Raw genomic sequence first — 24315 nt, forward strand, 5'->3', positions numbered from 1 at the left:
AAACTCATAAACTAGTCTAGTCCAGGAATAGGCTATAATGTGACAATCATTGAAACGTTCCTACAAAAACAAACAGCAAAGTGCTTGTTTTTAATGCTGTATGCATACAGCATTAAAAGCAGGATTTTTTTTTATATTTGGTAAACATATCTGCCATTTTTGTGTAACCTTTAAAATGAACAAACAAAGGAGTAGCACAAAGTAGGAGATGATGCACACATTCCCATATGGGCATTACTCACTCTGTTTACAGTAGAGGAAGAACTAATTCCAAAAATGTCAGACTGGGTATACAGTAACTAATGAGCTACACTTTTCCAGATGCCTTTTCCCACAGTAAACAAGAAAGTATGAACAAAAAAAAATTCCAAAAGTTGGTAAAGTGTCTAATCCAACCATGAAAGAAACCTCTAGTATTTGCATCACAGTATGTGAGTGTGTGTGTGCATTCATGCATGCACATGTGTATACTGTGCATCCGTGCCAGAGGAGTGCTTTTCGCCAGGTGTTTGAACTTCTGCATCACCTGGTACTCCTGCTGCGTGAACACGAGTTTTGTTTCACCCTATTAAGTAAATAGTGTAATTAGAGGGACTCAGCATTTAAAACGTTGTGAACAGCCAGCAATTTGTTTGGAAGACCAGCCAGGCTAGGCCCTGAGGCACTGCACAGAACAGGATGCAAAAGGTTCACACAGTGCAATACAATGGGGTGCATGTGTTTGGGTGGCACTATTCAAGTACCTGTCTATGTAGATAAGTTGATGCATGATGATGTGAATCACTCATTGAAATGTGTTCTGGGTGTTGAAAAAGAAGTGCTTTGTGGTCTAACAGGTACTTAATTATATTCTGTTTGTATTGACAATATCGGTACACAGTGTAATAACTACCACACTGGCAAAACTGAGGACTGTGTTTCATAGAACCTAACCCTTAGTCATAGTTTTATTGGTGTGTGAAAAAAGAAATATGCATGTGATGTTCATTGTTCAAGCAGTTACAAAGAAAAAATAAGAGCTGAAGCCAATACAGGTTGGGCTATCTGCCACAAAGACATCAAAGGTGATGAGCAGACTTCTTCATAATAAAAGCACAGGGATTACGGCTAACATGGTAACAGAGATCAACTTTATTAGTTTCCCCTCTTAATGATTTTTTTCACTCCACAAACATCCCCACTGTGTACCACCTATCCCAGCGAGGATGCTTCATACTAAATTCTCTGCTGTCACAGCTGATCCAGGGTCAGCTGTGGGGTGTAAGAGAGGGATAACCTCTTTCTGAGCCCCACAGACACCCAGATGGCTGTTCGGAAGCTCTGATCCAGAAACTAGCTTACAGCTCAATCACTGTGGCCACATCTCCAAGTCCACAGTTTAACCCTCGCTGATGTCAGCCAAGGTCACAGATGCACACTTGAGAGGCAAAAAGAGCCAGGAGTGAAGTGCTGCCAGAGTCGAAGGAATTAGATCCAGGCTGAGTGGCCCTCATCTGGCTAAGCCTGGTAAGTACCAAGACTAACAGGCTGAGGCACGGTGCTTTGGGTTTGCAGACACACATACTCACACTCATGCTTCTAAGCTTGCGCACAAATGGACACACACATAAATAGGGAGGTAAATACACACTGACATAGTCACACACACACACACACACACACACACGGAAGGACTCAGAGGGCTACAGATGGTGTGCCCTGGGCATGGTGAGTGGGGCTCTGATTGAGCTAGTTTTAGATCCAGTGTGGAAGCTGCCACAGCACACAGGGCTCAGGGGTTGGAAAGGAAGACAAAGAACAGCGGAAGGAGTGAATGAGGGGAAGAGAAGAGAGGGTGGGGACTAACTCTTTTCCCCACATGGGGGCTACTAACATTTTTAGTACAACATCAACATGGCACTGTCCATCCGTGTCCTTGCCTTTGTGACCATGTGCTACCCCGTTTCTGCACCTAACGCCTACCAGTGCAAGCACACATGCCATAAACCCACAGAAACCAACATTCACGTATAGACACATACACACGCACACAGAGCCAGCGGCCACTTCAGCTGTAATTCCGTCTGACTTCCGCTGTCTGACTGGCAGGAGACAGGGAGGGTGAGGACAACAAGCTGTGAATACGGGAAGAGACAGAAAATCATTGAGAACCTTGCCTTTATGAATCTTTGATGAGAAAGAGTGAGGGTTTGCGAGGGCTTTGCCTCTGGTTAAATCAGAGCATAGTGCGTGTGGTGTGTGTATGACTGCCAACAGAGGTTGAGATAAACAGGGCCTGGACTAGGCCCAGACAACTACAAACCCCACAGTCAGGAACATTTGTCCCTGCAATTAGTCCCTGTCCTCCCCATTCATGTTGCAGGTAAGTGCTATTGATAAGTAGATAAAAAGTTGCAGCTATGAGTAGCTAAGAGTCTCATATAAAGTGGAATGTTAAAACAGAGTTTTTTGAGTGCAGGTCAAAAGCATTCTCCATATTTCAATAAGTAGCATCTCTACAGTTTTACAGAAGATTAATATATCAATCAATTTCTATGCAGATGGTAGATATGATAACACTTTAAACAAAAGGGTCGAGCAGGGTGGCATGATTTTTAGCAGCAGTACTTGCCATGATCCTTTGACTGCATTTAATTATCATATTAATTACACATTTTAGGTAGTGTTAGTATCAGTGACTGATGTAATTCTTTCTTTTTAATACCTTCCATGTTTTCTGTTTTGTTTTTGCTGCTTTTTAAGACGTACTGGAATTTTGGACACTTTGGGTTAAATGGTAAATGGCCTGTATTTATATAGCGCTTTTCTAGTCCCTAAGGACCCCAAAGCGCTTTGCACAACCTGTCATCCACCCATTCACACACACATTCACACACTGGTGATGGCAAGCTACATTGTAGCCACAGCCACCCTGGGGCGCACTGACAGAGGCGAGGCTGCCGGACACTGGCGCCACCGGGCCCTCTGACCACCACCAGTAGGCAACAGGTGAAGCGTCTTGCCCAAGGACACAACGACCGAGACTGTCCAAGCCGGGGCTCGAACCGTCAACCTTCCGATTACAAGGCGAACTCCCAACTCTTGAGCCACGATCGCCCCTGGGTTGTCATGTGTAAAATGCTTCCAGTTTTGATTCAAACTATTATGAGTTTCGGTGCTTCTCCATTATCTTTTGTTGTGCGCATGAGTCAATCGGCATGCATTCTGTTTCAGTTGTTACATAATTTCCTCAGGGATGAATAAAGTATTCTGATTCTGATTTAATAAGAGTCCAGTAAAAATTGGATCAAAGGTTAGTAAAATGCTTTATGGTTCTACTGGTCACATTATTATTTTATTATTTTAATTGTGTTCAAACTACAGCATCTGAGCTGTTACTTTTGGCAGCTTTTGTTATGTCTTGACAAATTGCTGCAATGCATCGGAGAGAAAAAGGCAGTACATTTCTAACTATGCCACTGCACCAGAAAATATCTCGTAGTCTAAAAATTTACCATTCAAAATTATTGATATCCTTCATGATGCCTGTTCCATTCAGTTAAATTTTGCATGCAACCCTCAGCTACTGACATTGCTGGTAACAGCCTCAATTTCTCATCCAAGAGAGAACCAGTTTACCACACACTAACAGTTCTGGCTCTCTGCCATGATAAATGACACGTAACTAAGAGCAAAAGAAAAACAAACAATATGACAAGCTGGTATTTTGCTGTCCTACACTGTAGTTTTCTGATTAACAATGATAAAGCATGTTGCAATGTCTTGTAAGGACATACTGGCTTACGATGCGTGGGAAGTTATGTTACACCCACACCCTTGTGGTATTCCTTTTCTTCACTGTTCTTTGTTTTACCTTCACACCTGTTCTGACTTCGGACACATGAAAAGCTGATGATGACTCAGAGGAGGTTGTTTTAATTAAAAATACAAGACATGCTACAACAGCCATCCCTCACATCTCAAACTGCTTTTTAATTGATGTCAAGCAGGTGCCAACTTTTTTTTCTCAACATGAGTTAGGTTATGTTACGAAACAAGCAGAGCGGCATAGTAGCTTTATCTCATCTGCCACCTGTGACAGCTCAGAATTCAGAGTCCTCTAGGAAGCTCGGCTCATGTTAATGTGTCATCGATGAAGCCTTTTGAAGACTTGATTCATCCATCTGTCAGTGAGCACTGAGGTGCTGCCGACTGACTTCCGATCACATAAGAACTTGGCAATGAGATGAACTGTCTTAGGCTGATCAAGAGTTGCCTTGGCTCCCATCTAAATCTGTCAGGTTCAAACCTTACACTTTGCTGCACATGTTGATCACATATACCAAAGTACAGGCACAATTTCAACTTACGGTTTGGACTAATCTACTTTAGGCTTGAATTAACACAGAATTTGTACTTTCTGGCATCCTGAAATGAAGGCGGATTGATTGACAGCTAAAGTCCCTTTTCTCACAGCTTGTAGACCTGCCACAGAATTGAACTCATGGCTTCCTACAGCTTCAGGATAAGACAATAGAGAAGTATGCTAGTTTAGGGTTGGGTCATTTATGGGGCAAGAGTGAGTCTCACAGTGCCCTGTGATGGCTTATACCTGCTTTATGCCATGGTTAAGTAGTGTTGGTAGAAAAAAAAAGTCTAAAGGAACATCAGCTAACATCAAATGGAACCAGTCTCCAGGATTTGTTTGCAGCCAAAGGGAGGTGAAAAGAGCAATACTTAGTAGAGCAGCTAACCTGTGGTCTTATCTAGTGGACAAATCAATAGCAGTGTCTGAGAGCAAACCAGAGTGTGCTGTGAGGGAGCTAGAGGGGCTACCCCTGGCCTGATGCCCCCAAGGTCCCTCCAGGGGGGTACCTGCTTGTCTCTTCACCCTCCATCTCTTCCGCATCAGTGCTCACACCCTGTGACTACTTGATCACACAAAGAAATACACAAAACAATGTATACTCTGAAACGGGCATCCAGTGACATATTATTGCACTAGCCATACTATGATAAACAGCAGGGAATCAACAATCTGTGTACAAGAGCATACAGAACCATATTCAAACATGTGCACACATGAGATTCAAGTGCACATGCTGTTTGTCCCCTGATAATCTATAGTACATGGACCTCAGCATTGATGAACTACAAATGGCTTTCCATTGCAGTGGTCTTTCACACAAGGGGGCAGAGGAAGCTGTTCCTAATGCACAACATAACGCCTACTCCCACCTGGCCAAAAGCCCCGGAGAACAGCCGTCCAGTACTGCAAGAACAGAATTCTTTAAAAACAGAGACCTTTCTCATCATTCCTCCTCCAGTTGCTGCTGCCTACTTACTTTCAATCACAGTTAACATCACAGAACATGAAGTGGAGGGATGGGAGGAGGCAAAACACAAGCCTGCTGCACAATGCACTTGTCTGGCAGCTGCTTGGTCTGACATTTGAGGCCATAGGGACCTTGTTGAAAGAGCAGATGCTCACTGATGTACAGGCACAGGAACATGGCAACTACACAAGTGGCTCAAGCTGAAAAAAATCGGCACAAACATATGATAAAAAAAGTACAAGGAGGAAAGCTGAAGATGGCAGACTCACACAGAGATGGGTATAACAAGAGTGTAAAAACAAGATCACAAATACACAAGCGGGCAGTGCCATATATTTAGTTCCATTCAGTTAAATTTTGTATGGGTTTAATTACTGACTCTTGGATCTCTCTAAGCAGCAACTCTCTTTTTATTTATTGATTTTGCTTTTAATTCTTCGCCCATCCTTATCAAAAATTAAGCTGATGTGTTATATATACTGTGTTGGGTAGCAATAAGTGATTCAAATAGATAGAAAAAGACAGAATTAAGGGGTTATGGCTGGAAGAAAGGCAAGAAAAAAAGTAGTTCATCAAGAGTTAGAAAAAAAAGAAACCGTAAATAAGGAGCGAGGATAAGATGAGAAAGGGAAAAAAACCCAGATAGAAACAAAAGAAAGAAACACAACATACAGAATACAAAGTGAGAGAGGTGCAGAACAGGCAACATCATGGTGCATCTCCGGCACAGATAAATTAGTTTCCGCGGAGGACCGCAGGCAGCATTATGGAAATGGGTGGCTGGTAGCTTCTTTGGCTGACTGTAAACAGGATCTTGATAAGGCATATAGCCTCTGGTTAGGCCTCTGGAGTCTGGCATCATCATGGTGCTGTGTTGAGCTGCAATACTCCCACGGTCGTCCTCTTTCTATCTATCTGGTTCCTTTACCAACCTGCCCAAACTCCAATTGTGAGTAATTTATGAAGTGGGGTGGGGGCGGTTGCGGAAGCGATACACACACATCCTGACACGAAATACATGACATGTTCCACATGTCTTCCCACAAAACTACAAAGAGCTCTTTTGTCTCTACAAAGAAAAGAAACATTAAGAAGTAATTTAGAGTGCTTGCATCACTTTATGCACTGCTGTGAACCAGGTAGTTAACAACAACCCAGGTTTAAAGGCTAAACTGGAATTACAGTATCCCTCTGTGCTGATGGATAGCTTGATTCCTAATGCAACTGTTCACTGAAATAATGTGACATTACCTGGCAGAACTGTCCTTTGACTATGGCAGGGCACAATTGTGATACACTGCCAAGTGATTGGAAGAAATACAGGCCAAATGACATGACAGGAGTTAAGGGACTTTCAACTTAAGAGTCATAGTCAGACTGATTCTTTTTTTGCCAATTGGTATTTTCTCAGATTACTTAAATAGCGCTCAAAACCAACATACAACAAAAATTTGTGAGAGTTATCATTAAAACATCCTTATCGTAAGTGTTGTTTGCACGGGTGTCAGACACAGATGCACAAGAGAGTCCCTACTTTCCTTTTCACAGTAGCTGGCACAAGTCTTTCTCTTTCCTCTCCCTAACAGCTGTAACTGGCACAATTAGGCCTGCATTGTCTCTTCCATTCTGCAAAACAAAAGTGTAGTGGCGCAATGCATGGTCTGACACAAAAGTAAACAACTTCATCTTGTGTCTGAAATATGTGTCACACTGATTGTGCAGAGCTGCCCATCGACACAGTCATGTTGGGTTGAAGGAGCATATCCTAATTAATGAGGGAGAGAAACAGAGAGAGAGAGAGAGTGAGAGTAAAAGGAAGAGAAACTCACTTCCACTGTTCTCCTTCAAACAAACACTTCCTATGGGACCCCATTGTTTGGACTGAGGCATCATGGGTAGCCTTATTTACAGATTTTAATTGCTCTGGTGATCTGTGGGTAAAACACCCTGTTGTAATCACCCCACAATAGAATTGTTACTCCTTCTGACAACTGTAATAAAATGCTCTACAGCGTCCAGGGGAAAACAAGGAGAAAGGAAACAGAGAAGGGCAGTGAAAGAGACACAGATGGAAGAAAAAAAAGAAAGAAAGAAAAGAAAACTGGAAATATAGTGAAAAAATAAATTAGGAGAAAATATTCTGGATGCAAATTTTCTTAGCTAGAGGAACTAATCCGAGCAGGCGGGAAGCAGGGATGAGGATGGGACTGTTGTCCAAGGAAATGATTGCTCTCACACCTCAAAGTGACAACCATGAGAAGCTCACCATTCCTGGACCTCCGAAGCGGAACCACAGAGGAGACATCCGCGGCAACCATCACACAACACAAACACACACATACACACACACCTATGCGCCGACAGATTTGGAAAGAGGAGGTAGGTCACCTACAGAAAGAGATTAGTGTCATCAGGCAGAGGTACGAACATGGGACCGTCAATGGCAGCTGTCCCTGATCTGGGTGGAGCTAGCACATCTAGCTCATATACTCTCTCATATATGCTCATACTCATGCAAGTGTCGGTAAAACACATTAGTTTTATTGTATAGAGTTAAGACAGAAGGATTTCCAAAATTTTAAATTGTTGAAAATATGAACAATCCTGAAATAAACAGTAGTAGTACTATAAATGTTCTACTGTTGTTGCAGCTTGTGTGCTCTCAACTGCAGTACCACAACTGCTATAGTTGTAGTAGTTATAGACGTTATATATTGTGCATAAATTACACTGGAGGTTTATTTTTTATTCGGTTATTATTATTCAGTTTATTATGTATTCAGCACTGAAAAATATAAATATTATACGCAGTTACAATGTAAGATGAAATCCATCACTGCATCTTCAGTACTTATTAGAAAGTGTAATCAACAAATTATATGAAACACACACCTATGCGCCGACAGATATATACATCTTTCTGTGATACCAATAGTATTGATCAGTTCAAATGATCATATGTCATATTGTATAGCCCATAAAAATATACTGACAGTCTATTGTGTTCATTTTTGCTCAAAAGAAGAGTAGCAATTCCTGTACTGTGAAAAAGCCTGTTTTACTTAAGTGAGTCAAAGCCTATCCTATTATTATGCCTGCTGATAAAGGTAATACAAACACCCAGTGCATCAAAGGTCCATGAAATATTAAACAGCCAATCAGCTGGCAATTATTCTCTTTAATCTCCTGGAGGCAGCCAATAGCAATGTGCCTCTGGTGGTGATGGCCTAGAAGGGAATCTTGCCTTCAGTTCTGCACATTTTTCAATCCTAACACTTTGCATTATGCTCAGCTCATGATAAAATAAAGTACAAGAAAACTTTTCTAGTTGTTTCACTTTTTCTTGCTTCCTTCAAGACATCGTGTTGTGTATTGATACTATTAATGCCAGATAAAGTGACTTTCTTTTGTTTCTCCTCAACTATATATCACTTAAACACATTTTAAATGGACATGAGAACACTGAGATTACATCATTCTTCAAAGGAACTAATCAATTGCTCATTTAAAGCTACAAGATGTGGTACCGTGGTGTTTATTGGAGGTAATGCTTATTGTATCGTCATCAGAGCTTAAGACTGCTGAGTAGGTGACACTGAGATCCAGGCATCAATGCCACTTTAACATTTCACCACAAAGTATTGATGTACCACAACAGATGCAGATCGATACTTAAAAGAAGTCACTTAACAGATCATTCTGTGTTGTAAATGCAACATTAAATTTGAAAATGATGATCAGCCTGATGCTGTCAAAAATGATTCCATTAGTAGAAGTTCACTATTGTGGTTGCATAACCAAAATTCTACTGTCTGTGCTTCTTCAGCATGTCACCAGACATTTCTTGAAAACTTCAACTTTAAGTTGAACTAGAGGTGATCTAAAAAAGACCAGCAGTGGGGAAACTGTGGACCATCAGTCTCCTCAATCTGGTGTGTCTAATGCTCTGGCTGTTTCCAGCAGTTTCACTCCTGTCACTTGTGTCCTCACAAACACCGACTCCTTCCCCATTCCAATCAATAGGTTTGTGGAGACGCTCAATGCCACCGATTCTAGCCTGATCTTAATTAGAGAAAAGCATCAGATACAAACGACATCTCAAATCAATCGACAAGTAGAGGCTCGGGGAACTGGGGTCACATATAGAGATAACTTTTTGGTTCCTCGACAAGAATTTAAAAACCAAACTCCTAAATTTGAACTAAACAGCATTTAGCTCTCATATGGAATATAAGCTGCCCCATGTCAGGGTTTTCACTGGATTGCAAATTAGTCAGAAACTTGCACAACATAATTACCAAACAGAGTTTCTAAACGTGCTGATGAAATATAGATGGGGAGAGATTCTGTTCAGTCCCTCTATGACTCCTCCACGCAACGTTCTTTCCTTTCCTCTTTATCTCCATTTTCCACTCCATCTCTTTCCTACTCTGATAGCAAATGGATGCACGGTGGCGTAAAAGCAGAAACAGGCTGACAGGCTCCTTAGCTGCATGGCTGGTTGTATAACTGGCAACACTGGTGAACACCTAGACCCAAGGAGCCCATTAAAGACAAGGATATGTAATGTGGCTTCTAGGAAAACACACTTGTGCACTCACACACAGGCACAAACAGATACAGCTGTGTGCCAAATGTTAGTACGCACATGGTCATTTTACTGGCACGTGTACATATCACACAATACGTTGAAGGCACACGCATACACACACACACACAAATACCACTAAGGGAGTCAATAGTGGTGATTTTCCTTGTCAGCTCCTCAGCAGGCACTGGTTTAAAGAGACATCAATCTGTGATGTCAGCACTTACCTAATGAACCCTCTCAGATCGATGGAAGCACTGGTCTGCTACACAGTCCGCCTTCACTGCCTGGCCTGTTTTTATGTATACTGTGACTCTTTTGGGATCCATGTTGGACTAGGCCAAAACATGTCCAGGTGTGTGTGTGTGTTTGTGTGTGTGACCGTGCGTGCATGATGTTGTATAACTGGAAAAAAAGTCTTCTGATAAACCATTTATTCTTTGAGTGTATTTGCATTTTAAATTAACAGTACTTGTATATATATATGTATATTTGTTTGCAAATGTAAACCTTTGTAATAGCACAATTATTTGGGTATTTATTGCACTTTTACTCTTTGCATTTATGTCATCTATGTCCTATTCTTTGCTGAGGGATGTGTACGATTGTGTTTGAATGCAAATGCTCTAAGTTCAAGCACTTTCTTGTGTTTACGGAGCATATGTATGGTAAACACTACAATCTTGCTTTTCAAGCATTGTCTCTCTGTATGTGCTGAACTGAATGTCTAAATACGTTTGATGACACCTAAGCAAGTGCATATATGTGAAGCCAAAAATTGATATAAAACCTCCCCAAAACAAAACAGATTGCTTTGTTTGATTGTATACATGTGCAGCACCTGCCTTTATCTGTTCAACAAACACGTTAGATACAGATCAGCACCTAGCCACCTCTGTTTCTGTAAACCTGTAGTTGTGTCTCCTTCTTTTCTTCAAAATGCATCAGTTTATAAGCCGAACAGCGATGGCAAGGGCTACGGAGGTGGCAGCAGCTTGAGATGCTGTACAATTAGATTAGTTCCATTTCCTTTGATCGCCCTCACCCCGTCCCATCTTGCATGTGACACTTCAAATGCAGGAGCCTTCCTGTGCCACTTAATTGACCAGAATAAACATATTATATTGTGATAAGTGTTGCGATTGTAACAAATTGTACGGCGTGACTGACACAAATCACGGCATTAGCCTTGCCTCTCTTATCGGCGGCCTCCTCGTGCTTTTTCAATAAACAATCTAGTAGACGGGAAAAAAGAGAGAAAGGCAGAGCAAGGGGGAGAGGGAGGGATTGATGGTGAGTGAGGCAAATGGGAGCACTGTGGCCATGATCTAACGTTTACCCACTTAACCATTCAAAAAGTCATCTTCTTCCATCAGCGCCTCACTCGGTGCTGCATGGGAAACATTATCTTTCCATAGGAGCTATCATTCACAGATGGCTTCCCTGTTCTCAGCAGCCTGCCACCATGCATTTCCAAGAGCGGCAAGGTTGTGTGTGTGTGTGTGTATTTTAGCCTATGTACTAGATGCCCACCGGTATAAGCTTGTGAATGGTGTAGTAAATTTCAAGAAGAAGAAAAACAAAAAGAAAAAAAGGCTATGCAAGTCATTTTTTTGTATAGTCAGATTATTGTGTGTAACTATGAGCATAAAGGTTTGAAGGTACAGAGGAAAGAGGTGAACTGAGGGAGGCATGAGAGGGGGGGATGTGGGAAAGGCTGACGTGTTAATCAGTGAATCAGCATCCATCCACTAATGTGTGCCAGTGTAAATAAGGCCCTCATCTCCTTCCGTCACATAAGCTGGCTTTCCAGACCATTAGGCCCGAGCTGGCTGGCGGAGGCAGCCCGCCACTCGCTGGAGACTCATTTACGTGTCTATAGGCATCTGTGGCTGGTGATAGGGAACCCACGTGAAATTAATGGGACTATGGGTGCTGCCAGCCAGCCATCCAGCTCTCCCGCACCCATACGCGCACACACAGACATGAACCCACACACACGAAGTGGTTTTTATGCATGCTGGGTAAACTAACCTTTGCAGTAAAGATTCAGCAGCTTTATTAGTTTAGGAAATGGCTGTAATTAAGGATAATTCATAATGGCTGCTTCTCCCCTCTCCACGGTATTAAAAGGAGGTTGGCCTAATTTAGCTTGCTTGCATTGTATACTGGGGAAGTGGGTTTAGTGAAGAAATACATAGACACGGACAGCGGAATACAAGGACACAAAAATCTCTGCAAGGCCCCAATATAATGCATTCAAGAATTCCCATTAAGACAGTAAAATACCCCAAACTCACACAATTCATGAGAGCATTAAAAACTGTACAGTTTCTGAATGACTGTTATCTGTGGGGTTATGGGGTCATAATCAAAGCGTAATATTTTACAACTAGAAAAAAGGGAATCGCTTTATGTTTAATAATCCATTAACAACAGCAACAGAAAGCAGATCTTTCGAAATAACAGATAACATGACAAAACTTCAGTATCTCTAAATCACAGCAACACAGGGCTCTCAAGACAAAAATGACGCACCAAGGTCTCAGTGCCTGGGAAGAGAAACATAGGGCTGGCCAGATCTCAGCTCCTGAGAAGAGATGTGCATCTGGGCTGAGCTCACCTCCTTTCCTCCACCCCCACAGGAGGTAAGGCACGAAACCAGAGGACAGGATCAATAAGCCCACAGATCCTGCCAGCTCCTCTCCATCATTACCACCGATGAATAATAGAGGACAGTCCCAACCTCCTGAAGATTTGTTTCTGAATGTGCAAACAGAAAGAAACTCACATGAAAACTGATATGGAAAAGGGATAAACTAATGGAAAAATAGAAATCAATCTGAGTTCAAGCTCAGTTGCCAAAACAGCTACTAAACAGCTTAATCCAACAGGACAGATATAAGATGCTAGAGCGTTTAGTTTGACGTGCCCAACTCTCACAGAACGCAAAGGAGGAAACTAGTCTCTGCACCCTATCTAAGAAACTGAAAAGAAAAGAGCAATTGGCAAAGTTCTGTAAGACAGAACACCACACTCTGATCACGCCTCTCTTTGGGCATAAAAATCACATCCTACAGCATACCTTTCACCTTTTGCCGTTTTAGTGCAGGGAAAAAGGAGCACTGAGACACTAACCACCAGCTTTAAAGTAAAAAAGGTAGCTGCTTAAAGCCAAATCAATTATGAAGTAGTAACCTGTCCAAAATGTGATTTCCACACTGTCCGCCGCATCTTTCACACTTTATCGATTACCTGAGCTTGTAACATTTTCTGTTAATTCTGTTCACTCACACAAAATCTATATGTGTGCATTTCAAAGAAGGCATCTGAGCCGAGCAGAGGCTGCCTCAGCTCTGCAGGCCAGACAATCACTGTCAATCTACCTAATGACCAAGTGTCTGCTGATGCATGCTAGTGAAGTGGGGAGAGTCTCTGGGTGCAACATGAAGCAGAATGTAGAGCATCCCCTCTTCTCAAAGTGTTGAAAGGGTATGTAAACCCTCCTGCTGGAGCTTCCCCAATGCTTCTCACTTTTCTCTGTAACTTTAGTTCGATCAAAGAGAATAGGACCCTTAAATAGAAGTAGTACAGATCAACTAGGGTTGAGGAAAGTCACATACGCAAGGATGCGAAGGGAAAGTTGAATACTAGAGTATTCTGTCAGAGTGCAATTCCCTGGCCAAGGAGTGTGTGTTTTAACAATGAATGGTGCAAGAAAACACTCCCTGAAGGTTGTTGTTAGTGAGGAAAGAGCAAAGGATGAGCAGAGTGCAGAAAGTTGCAGGACACCACAGCCTGATGTTCCTACTGTTAAACCCTGCCCCTCTTCATTTCTGCGAGCACTATCGCACTCTGTCCGGTACATCAGCCTGAGGATGTAAGAGATTGAATCAGACCTGCCGGTTTGCTGGCCATTTCAGCAGCAAAATAAATGACAAGGCAAGTGCTGGTGAAGAGGGAAAAGGGCAGCCCAGAGGTGTGACCCCACTGATGAGATGAGAGACAGTCCAGACCTGCCAGACGAACTATTAGAATGTGAGACAGAGATGGGAGATGGAGAGAAAGGTAGAGATAGTGGGAGCCTGGTGTCACTTTATCAAATTCTTCCCTGGCACATGGTAACACAGGTCAGGGGAAGAAAAGCATGGGGGCAGAGTGTAAAGCTGAGTGAAAACACAGTGCTGCTCTAATACCTTTCATAAAGAGAAAAGCCTCATCATCCGCCAGCCATGATTAAATATAACCTGAGTGCTGGAAAACTAACCCCCACTACCCTGCCCAGGCCTAAGTTTGTGCGTGTATTTGTGTGTTCATGTGTACACTTGTGGGGTGAGGAGGGTAAAAGCAATTTGTGGAGAACTTGTTGGGTGAGTGGAGTGTATGTTTTTGTGGCAGGGAGGGGGAAGTGGAGAGAGGAAGAAGATGCTTGATGTGCACCTTCTGGCCTGAGGCTCCCTGACACCAGCTAGGCAACGGTTGTGTTAGATTTCTCGCCCACTGAAATTAATGCTGTCATCAGCAGCTGGAGTTAAAGTGAGATGATGGTGATTAAGCTACACAGTGGTACTGTGGCCACGTGTGGCAACTACAGATTAATGGCTTTCAGTATTCTCTTGAATCCACTGCTCTGAAGTCAGTACGGTGTCACAGCGGGCCTTTTTACTGTTTGTTTTTCCATCTAAGTTGTGATTTGTAATATGAGATGTTGTTTTCAGGAGAAATGGCACATCACACAGACTTTCAGTGGGTGTCACTGTTAAAGACTACTGTTTAACATCTAGGTTAAACCTGCACTAGGTTTCTTTGACTCTTACATACAGATAATGTGTAGAAAATGCTGTGTGTGAAAATAGCAAAAATGTAGGAATAAGGAGGCATCCAGCCAATTTTTACTAATGTTAGATAGCATTTGTTACCATGAGCAACACTAATACCATGACAGCCAAGTAAGGTTCTAACGATAAGAATGCTAATAGTGTTATTTCCATATGGATGGATTTGTTTGGTTATAAACTGAAAATCTTTTTGGAAAAAGGAATATTATATGGTTTCTTCGGTGCAAAGGTCAAATAGTTTGGTTATACGTACACAGGTATGCATTAGACTTAGCATAAAGTGGACAAGTGGCCCATATAAAGCCAGTGAGTTTAGTAAACTGTCCCAAAAATTTAAAGATAACACAATTGTTGGTGAAAAGAGAACGTGTGCATCCATCAAGCTTTGACAACCCCTTGACAACTGCCCCAGCACCTAATATATATTTTTGTCTGAGGCAGATGGAATTGCCTCATTAGGAATTCTTAAGCGCATCAAAAGAAGAGCTTAGAAATCCAAAAGAAAAAGATGACAACACCATTAGCACTCAGATATGATGAGCCAATATAGACTATAACCTTATTTTATATATGCCTACTGTATGTGGTCTTTGGCGATAGAGAAAAATTGGGCCATCAGTGTCACTCAGAGTCCCAGTGTGGAGCCTTGTTTTTGTGATCTAATAGAAGGTAATGATCCAGAGAGCAGAGCTAGGCTTCCTTTACCACAGAGCAGGCCTCCGGGGGCTACTCCACCCCTGACAGTGGCAGTGGTCGTGGCAGTGCAATAAGAATAAACACATGCAGGCGGGGAGTCTATTTGGCTGAGAGTGATGGCTAGCTTGTTGCTTATCCCAACCCAATAAATCTCCATACAGGGCCACGAGATGAGCACCGCTTATCTCATCAGCCTCGCGACTGATGCCTCCAACTGAGCACCGCCGCTCACACCCCTGATTTATCATGAACAGGGGAGGGTATAAGTTCCTCACCACAGTAAAGCTAAAATAGAGGGAAGGAGGATGGAAGAGGATAAAGTGGGAGGGTGGGAGAAAATGAAATAAAAAGGGGGAGAAAAGAAAAGACATATTGAAAAGCAGAGGGCACAGGCAAATAATGCAGAAATATAGAGAGCAAACAGAAAGGTTTTCAAGGGAAAACATGGAGGCTTTGGCGTGAGGCAACGCAATAAACTAAAAATAAAAACTCTCAAAACCTGAAGAGGAGGAGAGGGAAGCGTTGGGGTAAATGTCACCATCTCCATGTCAGGGAGTGGTGGTGAGGGGAATTGCACTTGACATGTGGATTCTTAGGGATTCAGCATATTTTTCAAGGCAGGGAAAGTACAGAGAGAGAGACACTGGGATGTTATATTTGAAGGGATCCAAATGCACCCTGTCTCTTAGCAAAACATGCCCTTTTCTTGACTGACACTGGTAAAACATCTTTTGCTCTGCTCTCAACGGCTGCTCATTATAAAAACAAACGTGTATAAAAGGAAGCTGGTTGTTGCATGTACTTGTTCAATGTATGCATTTAATAAATCTAATATAAATTAAAGTTTAGTTTGGAGGATTTTTGAATGGTTAATGACTTAAGAACATCTCTACCACAGATAAAGACCCTGCATCTTCCCTCAACCTCAAACATGACCTTTTTTTTTTTACGACGAAACGTCAACACCAGGAATGCTTCTCTGCCCCTATCTGCACACCAGCTCCCCAAAATAATGAATTCTTGGCCCAGTAACATCCGCAAATTAACCCAATAAGAAGTGTTTGTAGCAGCAAGAGAGCTGAGGCCCAGAAAATGAAGAAACGGTTTCTATGGTTGAGCTGGCAGTGGTGCTGGGAGGTTGGTTTAGGGTGGGGGGACAATAAAGAAGAGCAAGAGGACCAAGAGAGCTATGTCAGTATGACTGTCAATCATGAATGATGGACAGACAGCAAAAGTCGAAGACGGCGAGCCAGAGGGGCGGCCAGCCTATTGCCTTATCTCTCATTTTGCTTTGCTCGCTCCCTCTCTCTCCATCTTGTGGCCATGTGAATTAGTGTGGTGAGAGGAGAGAATGAAGAAGGTGGGAGGGGAGGATGGGGAGTGACGGGAAACAGACGGGCATAATATTCTCATCACTCTTCACTCTGCAGTTGTTGGTGAGGAGCGTGGCCCAGGGCACTCAGCGGCCCAGTCAGCCGCCTCACAGACCCTGCAAATATTCCTAAACCTCAATTTTTCATATTTCCCTGTATGCATAAGGAGATGAAAAATCATCCGATCATTTGTATTGTCTGACTGAGGTTATACACAAATATTAGTTTATCTACCGCACCTAAGATTGCCTCCCTAAGCAAGACGGATTGGTCTTTTGGAGAGGGCAATATTCCCCAGGAACATATTCAGTCCATCTTTTATGTGCTGCAATTCACAGAGCAGCAGGTATGAGTTCCATCTCTAGACAGGCTCGATAAAGCTAAACACCCAATAGAGACACTGCTTATTACACACAATACACTTTAATTGCCAGACAATTTTCAGCTGGGTGAAATTTATAGTTTTCAAAACTGATCTCATGCAAAAAGTCTTGACACCTAATATTCATATTCTCTGCACATTTACTGAACACTTAGCTAAAATGAATATTAAAGCAAGCAAGCAAAGGAATCAATTTGACTTGAGAGGAGGGGGAAAGAGGAAAAAACAGAAAGAAAACTCTTCAAATCACGGTCTCAATTGATTTCCGTTACCTCTTCTGTGAACTACCAAGTGTCTGGTCCTCTGCTCCAAGGGAGTGAGAAAGAGAGAAAGTGAGAAAAATGAGGGAAGGAGGAGGTGTGAAGAGGAGTTCTGGGTCAGAAATCACTGGGTGATTATTCACCACTCAGCCATGTGTAAAACTCATTAGACAATGCGTAATGCCTTTAATCAAATCAATGGCACAAGTAACTCCAAACTGATAGCTCCCATCAAAACTTACAAAAAGCATGGCAAATTTCTCATTTACTGATAAAAATAAGTGAAGACTGAGGAATTATCCCCAAAATGGACCTAATTGTTCTCTGCCTTTAAATCAATACTGTGGCGGGAAATAAATAAAGAAAAAGATAAATTAGAAAAGTAAAACGTGAGAGCAAAGAATGAGTGAACAAATTTCTTCTTTGAGAGAAAAATCTTTTCCGGTCACTAGCATGAGATAACAGCTCAGTTAAAGGTAAGAGAATGGATACAGCTGTTAAAGGAAAAAAAGTAGCAAAGTGAAAAATAATAGCCAACTGTCTTTAATGCTAAAAAAAACAGAATAAACGAAATATTGTACAATGTAAATGTACACTGGAGACCAGCAAGACCAACTATTTTCATCTTCTGCTTTTCCTCTCTCTCTCCAGTGAGCTTTGCGTTTGTGACAGACTAGAAAGCGGTGGGGCAGGGGTGCTGTGGGTAATTAGGCGGGTGGAGGTACAGATGTTGAGCTGTGGAGGACCCTTACCGGGACACTGAGAAGCACTGGAGCACAAATAACCCTGCATCTGCCTCTCCCTACCAGCTCTAAGTACCTTTCTTTGTTAGGGTATGGGTCTTCATTTTTTACTGTTGACAGGCAGTGTTATTTTAGTTATTTGGTGGCATCTGGTTAGGTTGGGTGTGAGAGAAAGGGAGCATTAAAAAAAAGAAAACTGCTAACACACACATACACAGGCCGCACTTTAATTAATTGCGGGGAGATTACATGGTCTTCCAACCGTGTAGTTTGTCATCAGAGCCCATTACACACTTCTATTAGATGTTTCTTCACAGTGTCAAGTGTAATTTGAAGGAGAGTCTTGGTGGAGGATCTCTAAGTACAGTGAGTGGCCTAATCAGGGTGACTTAGGTTCATTTCAACTGAGGCAAAAATAAATTCTGCCACACCTCAATTAGCAGAAAGCAATGTGTAAACAAATTAGTCTTATTGGAGCGATGCCTATTTCATGGTGTGTCACTCACTCATGCTAGTGACATGGGGCTGTAGTCGTTTCTAGGCCTCGTGCTGGTCTGCCTCTGTGGCCCTAGTCCCATTGCTCTTCATTTCAGTGGGAGAAGCTTTATTTTCATTGCCAAGCAATGAAGTGTCTTTGTATGACTGCAGAGCACAGCACAATCAATCTTACACCAGTGGAGTTAACAGGACAGAAACCAATGCAGCCGTTACTCGGCACAGAACATTACCAGTGTATGGACTCATTATTCATCAGAGGCTCCATTAGACACTGCTCACTATGCCCGCCACACTGGATATGAGACAGACAGACAGCAAGTCAGTGCTGCGTCACACACAATACTGGTCACAGTGAAACAACACAAGATGTGCTATTGTATAGGCTGCAGCTGCTCTAAGAAAACCTCACAATTCATACATTTGTTTCATGGTTAAACTGAGCGTCTCTGCAATCCTCAACAAATTCAAAGCACGGTTTTAAGAGACCCGTAGTTAGTTTAATCACATAATCGATGCACTAGCTATTATGCTTTTCAGTCATTTAATGTGGTTTCTGGTTTTTCCAAAATCCCTCAGAATACTGTCACCATTTTGCAAGCACATTCCTGTATCCCATTCCATGTACCCATATTATAATATGTGTGACAGACTGTGTGCCTTCCTGGACTGCCACCACAGTTGGTAAAGTAACTAATGACACAGCAGTTAATGGTCAACATTAGGGAAGAAGAAATAATAGACTATAATCCATACATCAGCCTCATAACCCCAGCTCTAATTGGCCACACATACTGTGTAAACTGGGAGAAATGCATTCTACTTCAATCGCAGCATCACATTCAAGATTTTACAACATCAGACAGCCGTTAAAAGTGGTGAGGAGCCAGACAGGGAGTGCTTGCCGCTGAGTAGTACCAAGGAGGCAGCGCACGAGCCTGTCTGCTTTTTCCTTTTTCTCGCTGTCACTGCCGTAGCCGTAACCATCCCCTGCCATCACTGCCAGTGGGGCCCGGGACAGCTGCTCACCAGAACAAACCCAACACGCACACAGCCCGACTACAACTGCAGCCAGGCACTGGGACCCCAGGTAATTGGGCCTTCTCCCTCTAGCAGCCTACAACAAGCAATGGCACATTCCTGTCTTGCCACAATGGCAGTTAAAAAAAATGGCATAATAAAAGACAGCACAAACAAACATCCCAGAAGACCTCAGCTCCAACATTCAGATGGTTGCATACACACAGGCGATAAACAGCAGCCTGAGCAAAGACGACTAGAACATGGTCAAAAAAAACAGGAAGTACTTTTGCAAACAGGAAGTCACACTGGCCCTCTAATCTAGATCTTCTAGTTCAATCATGTTTGGGAAAAGTAAAAAGAAAAGATAATGAGAACAACAAAGACATAGGTATGGATGTTTACAAGTGTCTGCCTTCAATTTGAGAGGGAACTGAAATGGAAATTGAGGACAAACAATCAATGCCTCATTATAATCTCACAACATGTACGCAGGCTTGTTTTTATATCCCTGTCAGTTTATTGTGGGAGACTAATTTTGGCTTGTGTTTGTTATGCTACCGCTATTACGAGCTGATGTGTCCTCATTCTTAATTTCTGTCCCAGTTACTTTTTTTTTCTTTCGCGTCCTTGTTTATCTTCTGCTCAAATGTTTCCCATTGTACTTTGAGTCTACTTTGTATCTTCAGCTGGATCCATGTGAATCCCCCAACAGTGAAATAGTTAACCGAATGGCATACCAGTCTCATGCTTTATCTGCAGCATTATCTTTTTATTCTCATTTTCTTCCCAGAGCAGGGGGAGTGTTGATGTCTGCTAACTCCACTCCTACCCTCAGTCAAACCTGCAATTACTGCAATGTCTATCTCTACCTTAAACATTGCTTAACAAGAAAAATATGGCAATATGCCGCAAACGCTTTCATTTGGACTTCCAAATTAAACAAGCTGTTTGCAGCTGTGCTGTAAATCATCCTGAGGAATTTTCAACTGAGTGCATACAAAAAGAGCACCTCACTTACACTCCCTCAATAACAGACCACTTATAATTTGCAACATTTCAAACATATTTATTATTTATATCAGCACGATCTATTGTCGCATTGGCCTTTTGTGGCCTCAGGGTTAAGCACATATCTAATTAGTGTGTCATGTCAGAGATTTTTCACAAAGCTGTAACATTGCTATGTATTCACAAAGAAGAAGAACCACTTCCTTGACACATGAAGACATGAACAAATAGTACAGTCGTTAATCTGCAGGGGAATTCCACTGTTAAGCGTCTGACAGTCTCTCAGTGACATTGTACATTAACTTTAATAATGGTTTATGTACGTAAATGTGCATTTTTAGGTGTGCGCGCATTACAGTGCCACTTTAAGGTTTTTAAATTTATCAGACAAGTTTTTCTGACTGTAGCAAAGTACATACTGTAAAATCAACAAAGGAGAGGCTGTTACTGCAGATAGAGGAATCCTTCTTATTCTAATTACGCTTAGACAACGTGTTGAGCAAATTCCCAAAGTGTACTAAGCAATAAATTGAGCTGTCAAAGTCAAATCACGTGGCTGCATTTTTGTGCAATGCCAATCTTCCAACATAGGCTTTAGAAAAGTCACATATAAAAAAAATAAAACAACATTGACCGGAAGCAGACTGAGCACGGTTGGTACTCTGTGCTGGTTAATGCTGAAAATTGCAACTAGATTCCAAATGTACATTTTCCATGTTTGGTGGGTTGGCTTTTGGTGCATTCTAAGTCATGTTCTCATGACCACTAGCACTTGAATGCAGGATTGGGTCCTAAATAGGGTTTAAAACTTGGCTCGTTGTCCCCCCTGAGGCTGCTGTCAGTATATGACGGATCAGGCACACCTGATGGCTCTATCTCTAACAAGGATTTTTGAATCCTCATCAGAGCACTTACTGAATCATGATTAATTCCCTCCAACACTGCTGACAGAAAAGGTTCTTCATCTGTCGCTGTTCACTTGCCTGGCTGGGCCTCGAGCAAAAACAGACAGGCGGAGATGGAGCATTACAGACAAAGAGAAAAAGAAGGTGTAATGCAGTTTAGCTGCTGGTAAAACAAACAATATTGAGAGTAGTGTACTGTAAAGGAGGAAGAACAAAGAGTTTGATTGATCTATTGGCAAACCTTTCATTTAACAAAGGGAGTACTGTGAGACCAGCAGCTGAGAGTGAAAGACGCAGTGCAAGAAAGAAGGAATGATGGAGCGGTAAAGAGAATGACAAGAACAACGTAGGAGGCCAAATAAAGAAAATGGCTGGCAAACAACAAAGGGATTACTGGAGAGACATGATGAGACAGGGAGATGTTTGTTATGTGGTAAGTGAGAGAGACAAAGACGATCATCTTCTGACACCTTTACACTTTAATTGACAAAACAAGAAATTAGTGATGGCTCTTTTTGCTCTCTTTTGACAAAGATGGGGCAGACAATAAAGAGTCACAGATGAAAACACACACATTATGAGGAAGATGTGTGGGGGTGGAAAGTGGAAAACCTCTTTCTCAAGATTTATTTGTCACATGCAGTCCAGTCATTGCATGGCTATTGTAAAAAAAAAAAATGTAACTCCCTGCTTGCTCGGCAAAACCTGGCAAACTGTCGAAACCATAAATGTAATTCCATGCATTCATTATGTGTTATGGTGAAAAACCTACTAGTCCTCTTAGTTAGCATGTATAAGTATCAAACTATCAAAATCCCTTACTAGTAGTATATTAGTGGTTATAAGAGATTGTTGTTTACAAACGGCTTCCTGGTAGTGACATGGCCAGTTGTGTTGGATTAAAAAAAGGAAGGACTGGAGTATCCGGTACCTTGGTGCTTAGTCTCCAAGGTTGAAACAGAGTAAAGCTAAATCAATGCTAGCTGCTCTACCCCTGTCATCATTGATATCATAAGAAAGTGCTAATTAACTTACTGCAACCTCTGGAACAGCTCTGACCAGAGGGCTAATGTAGCCTAATCGCGTGTGGGGCCCTGTGCTTACTTCCCTAGGACCTTCTCCCTTCCCAGTCAGAGTTAATCGATTGTAAACTACAGCTGAGGTCACGGCAGCCCACAACTTCCCCTGCTGACCCTTCCACACCCCCGGGCAGGACCTTAATGGAGCCATGCTTCCCAGAAATCAATACTGAAACAGGGCATAGATCACAATACGTGCCCCCCTCCTGATGAATTCTGACAACAGGGCTGAGTTTTGGATGTCTAAATACAAGATGCAGTTACTAGAATTTTGATGTGTCAAATTTTCCATCCTCAAAAAGACTTTCCAGAAAAAGATAAATGGAACTGCAGCAAAGATGAAAAGCAAAAAATTAGATGACACATTTTCTCCTCTGATTTGATTTGCTTTGTTTTTGAATCTAGCTGCTTCCTCCAACTCGTGTCCTGGTATGGCACATGAAGAAGAACACGTCTGCTACAGGGCGATCTGGTCTATCGAGACTTCTAAGCTCATACGCTGAGTGGGGAACGACTTAAACGACAACAGCAGTAATAACCAATAAGGCAACCACATTAATTCCTCCTCACCTTGGGAGGACCTGTTTGAGTGGTTGTGTCCCGTTAAGATTAATTCCCGCCTAATACTAATTGGTCCTTCGACTGGGAGGGCCCTGGGGGAACGGCTCCCTTTGGTCCACTCTCACTGGGGCTTGCCACCATTGGAGGGGTGCTGATGAGCTGGCGTTTTTATCAGCTGCAACATTCCGCCAGAGCCCCCCCAGGGCTCTGCACAAGCTATAATTAAGTCTCGCACAATCCATAATTGCTGTGTTTACAATTACTGTCGAAGAAGAACACAGAGACATGAAGAAGACAGGAGAGAGAGTGCACAAGGAAATGGAATAAAAGAGGGGGGAAAGGATGAAACTGAGAAAACAACTAGCTCTGCCCTACATAAAAAGGTGAAAAATTCATATTAAAATTTCTTCTTCTACTGCCCGATCTCACTTCACTTTGCCTTAATAAGCTCTCTGGGCTGTTTGGCAGTGGTAAAGCCCATCACTTATTTATTTTTCCCAGATAGCCCTATTAATTTTCCCCAGGCCTGGAGTGCTCCAGTAGACAGTGATGTGGACTGGATCTGCCGTCCCTTGGGTGCTCCTCGAGGAAGAGCCGTAAATGACCCAAATAAAGGGTACTTTTGAAGGCTGCGTAGAGGCGCCGGCACCATTAAAACTAAATGAAGTGTTTATTAGCCGTGCCGACAGCACTCTAAACACTGCCAGATCAAGGGCAGTTACAGTTAATGTGTCTCTCCAAAGCATTCGCTGTTTGTTTAGCCTCGCCAGTGGGCCTGAAAGAACCAAAGGACAGACTTTTTCATGCTATTTTTCATGCATTTCGCTCGTCCACTCTCCCTCATCCTCATACCTGGTCTTCCCCCCCATCTGTTTTTCTACCTGTTATTTTTGTGCACACAAACCATGCAAAATCTTCACCACCAAGCTCTCTTTTCTGTCTTTCTGGAAGAAGAAAGCCTGTATATTGTGGTTTCTCCTTGGATCTGGAACACACACTAGGAGGTTAGTATAACAGAGGTGTGACAGTAGCAAAGCACACACACACAC

At 42.3% G+C, this 24315-nt stretch overlaps 1 protein-coding gene across 2 annotated transcripts in view; it reads right to left on the reverse strand.

The window, feature by feature from the left end:
* fto (FTO alpha-ketoglutarate dependent dioxygenase) overlaps positions 1–24315 on the reverse strand; it is a 114262-nt gene that overhangs the window by 10047 nt on the left and 79900 nt on the right. Inside the window, exon 9 of one of the 2 annotated variants that reach the window (XM_080299962.1) lies at positions 12527–12666. The exons of the other annotated variant lie outside the window; for it this stretch is intronic. Coding sequence (XP_080156088.1) covers positions 12527–12666 — 140 coding nt within the window. The remainder of the gene's footprint in view (positions 1–12526; positions 12667–24315) is intronic. 2 annotated transcript variants of the gene reach the window in all.

Source organism: Astatotilapia calliptera, chromosome 1, assembly GCF_964374335.1.
Source record: "Astatotilapia calliptera chromosome 1, fAstCal68.1, whole genome shotgun sequence".
Lineage (NCBI taxonomy): Eukaryota > Metazoa > Chordata > Actinopteri > Cichliformes > Cichlidae > Astatotilapia > Astatotilapia calliptera.